We start from the raw sequence: 5,000 nt of genomic DNA, 5'->3' as shown, positions 1-5,000 counted from the left end.
ATAAGGTGTCTAGACCCAGGTTTTGAGGGTCTAGCATCAATATAAGACCAGTCTCATAGTGACCACATGTGTTCCTGACATGTAAGATATGCAAATTAGTGCCGCCATTACTGAAAAACCTATTTTTACCATATCTTTGCAAATGTTATAGCAATCGTGAAGAACGTGTTGCCTGTACTCGTATTTTAAGGGAGAAAAAACATCATAAGACCAGTCGTTTTTTCATCACAAGTGTCATTTGCACATTAAGAAGAAAAAAAAATTAAGATATAGATGCTTCTGGAAATCATCTAAATGTTCCCTGTCATCACAAGCTTCAATCGTCATCGCTTTCATCGCTGTCGAAGTCAAATGAATCTGTTTCTTCGTCTTCGCAATTATCTTCTGCTTCCTCCTGATCATCAATAGTTTCAAGGAGATCAACTAGTGAGGTAGGTAGTACTGGACCACATGACCACAATGGTTCCAGCATGCCTTCTTCTGTCTTTATCCATCCCTGGCCCTCGTCGTAGGGGTTTGGCTTTTCACAAATGGGTTCGTTAGCTCGTTTGTACAAACAAACCCTACCATCTTTCGAAGCATCTTAGATCGGACGGCATCCACAGACAAATCACGACTTTGGCTGTACATCAAGCAAGTGAATTGTTCTAACTGGTTCAACATTAGGCCATTTATGCTCCAGTCATTCCCAAGTTCTCTGAACACCTTGTGGAATCTCGGGTTCTTCTCAAGCTTTTTTAGTGGACCGACCTTCCCTTTTCCTTTGAAAGCACTGGTACAATCCTCCCCAGTGAAGACATAGAAGCCAAGAAGGGTAGCACAGTAGTCCTCCCCTAATGATTGTGCAAGCTCAGATACATTGATGAGCTGACGTTGCTTTCCTGATCCTGTATCAAGGTACACAGTCAGTTTGATAGCATGGGCATGGTAGAGTAGAATCACGAAGATATCCGTGTCAGGGGTTCTAACCACAGCATTCTTGTAACCAAGAGCAGCAGCATGATGTAGGTACAACACCACTCTCGTATCTGTCTCTTCCTGGTTACTGTATATAGTGGGCATCTCAAGCACCTCGACCTGAAACAAAAAAGGTCATTGAGCATATTTTGGATTAACATGTAAATGAATGTAGTCATCCTAAAAATAAAGGTGCAATTTCACATACCTTGCCTTCTTTGGAAACGAACTGATGAGCTCTCCCCTCGACAATCAGTACTGCCATCTCGGTTCTCTCCAGTCTAGATGCCGCCTGTTGGCCACTCCATACCTGCAGCATGAGTTGACAGAGCTGCTTCTTGTTGTCGTCATTTGCAAGGAACACCTTGAAGTCGTATGGCTTTCTTGTTGCTGGTCCGGCAAGAATGATCCTCTCTGAGCTGCCACGTCGAAGTCTTTCCTGAGCTTTGATGGATCCCGGAAAATAGCTGTCAGTTGAGAACAAGAAATGTTTTTTGGCAATCATCTGGTCAAGTATCTGAAGGCAGATCTCCCCACAGGTCGGGGGCAAGTTAGAAAGGACATGGAGAAGTGCCATTCCATCCTGGATGAATAGGGCATCCTTTGGATAAGGCAGCTCATCTTGGTTGAACTCTTCCATCAGGTAGTGCAGAATGGTGGCTTTGTTGGTCTTCGCAAAAAATCCATCTGATGTTCCAATACTTGGAGGCACTGGCATCAGGCTGTACTTCATGAGTTCATCCAAGTCAATTGGTTCATCTAGGCACTGTGACTTCACAAGGAGAAGGAATGCAACATTGCTTTGCTCCTGATACTGTATGACCTGAAATAACAATATATATTATAATTTTATATTGTAATACAGATTGTACAAAAGTCCCTTAACAATACATAACTTGCTCAATGAAATATAAACTTACCTTTCCTTGCGATGATGTGAGCTTGATCTTCTTGTTGCATGCCTCCATGGTCTTGAGTTTCTTCCTTTTGATTGGGTCGAAGAAGCTTCCTTGGTGGCCGCTCTGCAAACGTGTAATAAAGTCAGCCTTTGCAGCTTTTCCTACAGCGTCAGCTTCCAGCACATCCCTCTCAACATCCTTGGATGTAGGAGAACCAGAGGCTAAGGAGTAGAGCCTGTCCTTATCTGGGATTGTGAATGGATTCGTGAAGTTTCTGACAGCAGTGATGACTCTTTGAACAGCTTTCTCACTCTTCTTTATCTCTGCCTTCTCAAGCTCGCGATGCCTCCCAGCCCTTGGGCAGTCAGGATCGTCAAGAAGGCCAGCCATTTCAAGGGTCTTTTCATGAAACTGGGCCCGCGTGGAAGTTGTGCGACACCACCTCTGGTATGCCCCAAATTGACTGTACAGTCCAGCAAAGCCACCCATTTTTTCAGCTCTCGATTTAATTTGTTCCCATGCATTTTCCTTGTTTCTCCAAGATGAGAAATGGACAGGTCGTACAGTTTTTCGATCAGCACCTTTGATCTCTACTTTCTCACAAAAAATGCACTCCTCTGAAAAGACAGGTCCAGTTGAATGTCTACGAGGTGAATGCAATAGCGAGGTGGATGCCTGTGGTTCCTCAGTTGTCTTATTTTCTATAAGATGCAGATTGCCAGAGAACCGCTGATAACACTGACGGTGATACCCATTATTTTCAAGGTCCTCGGGGACAGTCTCAGGAATCTGGTCGCATACAGACTGCATACGATAGGGAGATGCATGTGGCTGACAGAGCCGCAGGTCCCGGATTTCATGAAGGTGCTTTAGTTTATCAAATGCAGTTCCTTTGATTCTACTGAGTGGGGTAAAAGGCCCATGATCAGAGATGGATAACACATGAAGCATGCATACAGGTGCAGGTGAAGCAGGCTTTTTGCTCAGGCTGGTGCGTTCAGTGCTGGCAGATTCAGCATTCCTTCGCTTTGGCATGATGGCGAACTTATACCAAAACTATTACTCTGAAATGAGAAGTATAGGCCTATAACCAACATGATGAAGTGTTTTGAAATATTACTACCAATGACACTAAGTCATGCAAGTAATTGCATTAATTGTCTTATCAAATAGAGCTTGAGAGATTATATAAACACCTTTTACCTATCTGACTATAAGCAGACTAAATTATGATAAACCTAGAAAAGATAAACCTAGAATGATTCATAAATTGCTGAAAAACACACTGCTTCATCCAATATAAATGACACGGATTCAATGAATCACATCCTCTCCTATTCAGTAAAGTGTTGCCACCTATGATGAAATGATAAAAAATATTTCACTGCTTAATAAACACTAATTGGTAAGTACCCTCAGAATCTCTCATTACCTGACTATATCTCATTATAATAAAACAAATAAGCAAAAGGCACATTCAAATATAGTCTAATAATAAACATCAACCCATAAAACAAGGGTACAGACAACACGTTCTTCACGATTGCTATAACATTTGCAAAGATATGGTAAAAATAGGTTTTTCAGTAATGGCGGCACTAATTTGCATATCTTACATGTCAGGAACACATGTGGTCACTATGAGACTGGTCTTATATTGATGCTAGACCCTCAAAACCTGGGTCTAGACACCTTATTTTTGCAGTTATCTGTTGCATTGGCGGAGTTATAGCGATTTTAGTATTTTCATGTAATGGCGGCTTAATTTGCATAAAATAGGCACGTGGGACAATATTTCAAATTTTTAACATAGCAAACTGTTTTCTACACATTTTTCCCCATAGGAAGACATCAATTAGAAATTGATTTCCGGGGGGTGCACGCAGACCCCCTCTACCAACTAGACTAATTTGGTAGGTTTGTGACTTGGCATTTGATTAATGATAAATTTTACAAATTTATACTTGTTTTTCATATTTTAAATAAGCCATATATATATATATATATATATATATATATATATATATATATATATATATTTATATATATATATATATGTGTGTGTATATATATATATATATATATATATATATATATATATACATACATATATATATATATATATATATATATATATATATATATATATCTATATATACATATATATTTGTATATATATATATATATATATATATATATAGATAGATAGATAGATATATATATATATATATATATATATATATATATATATATATATATATATATACATATATATATACATATATATATATATATATATATATATATATATATATATATATATTAATATATTAGAGTCTGGATTCTCTTAACCTTGGGATCAGAACTACAGGAGAAATCACTGAAAGACTCTAGTGTCTGACCGGCAAGGTTTAGAACCCTGGCCCAGGTTACTTGTATGACATTGACCATACCATTCAGCCACGAAGAAATATAAAAAGCAATGACAATCCTCCTGTACATATATTTGTCTAATTCAGGTTTTTTGTACTTAGAATTGGAATTAACCCATCTTCACTATCGTAGCTATCTTGTAGGCTTGTGACTTGGCCCATTTAGACGTGTTTTTCATCCTTCAAATAAGCCATATATATTTATACATTAAAGAATGGATTCTTTCAACAACCTCAGGATCAGAGCCCCTAGCGAAATCACTCAAAGACTATAGTATCTGACTGGCCGGGTTTTGAACCCTGGTCCAGGATACTTGTTTTACTTCTATACGAAATCTGATGATTTTTTTTCTTCCTAGGAAATGGTAACATCAAACACAAGATTCGGGTGAAATTGATGATTTACACCCCAGTTACTTAGAGAATAATATCACAATTCCTAATATTATTTGAACATGCGTTTGTATGTTTCGGCGTTGCTTGACTTGTTCCAGCTAAAGAAGGTTGTATTTGATAGGAATTATAGATTAGGACAACAGTACAAGTTACCGATTTTGGTCTTATTTCAAGAAACAGTGCTATGAATTTAATCTTCTTTTTCTGGTGTGTAATTCTCTTTCATTTTCCACTAGCCTTTTCGTCTCGGCATTTTCCATAGTGTGAACCACATCAAACCCAAGGTTTGAAGGTATTAAAGGTCACTCAGGAATAG

At 38.4% G+C, this 5,000-nt stretch overlaps 1 protein-coding gene across 1 annotated transcript in view; it reads right to left on the bottom strand.

Moving 5' to 3' along the window:
• The window catches only part of LOC137655440 (uncharacterized), an 18,206-nt gene that overhangs the window by 4,642 nt on the left and 8,564 nt on the right, over positions 1 to 5,000 (bottom strand). Inside the window, exons 3-4 of the mRNA XM_068389335.1 lie at positions 1,878 to 2,499; positions 1,349 to 1,780 (exon numbers count right to left, since the gene is read on the bottom strand). Of these exons, the coding sequence (XP_068245436.1) occupies positions 1,349 to 1,780; positions 1,878 to 2,499 (1,054 nt within the window). The remainder of the gene's footprint in view (positions 1 to 1,348; positions 1,781 to 1,877; positions 2,500 to 5,000) is intronic.

The sequence above is a fragment of the Palaemon carinicauda genome, chromosome 16 (genome assembly GCF_036898095.1).
Source record: "Palaemon carinicauda isolate YSFRI2023 chromosome 16, ASM3689809v2, whole genome shotgun sequence".
In the NCBI taxonomy this organism is placed as follows: Eukaryota; Metazoa; Arthropoda; class Malacostraca; order Decapoda; family Palaemonidae; genus Palaemon; species Palaemon carinicauda.
The sequence above is the reverse complement of the archived record's forward strand: the minus strand, read 5'-3'. Positions and strand labels throughout refer to the sequence as shown.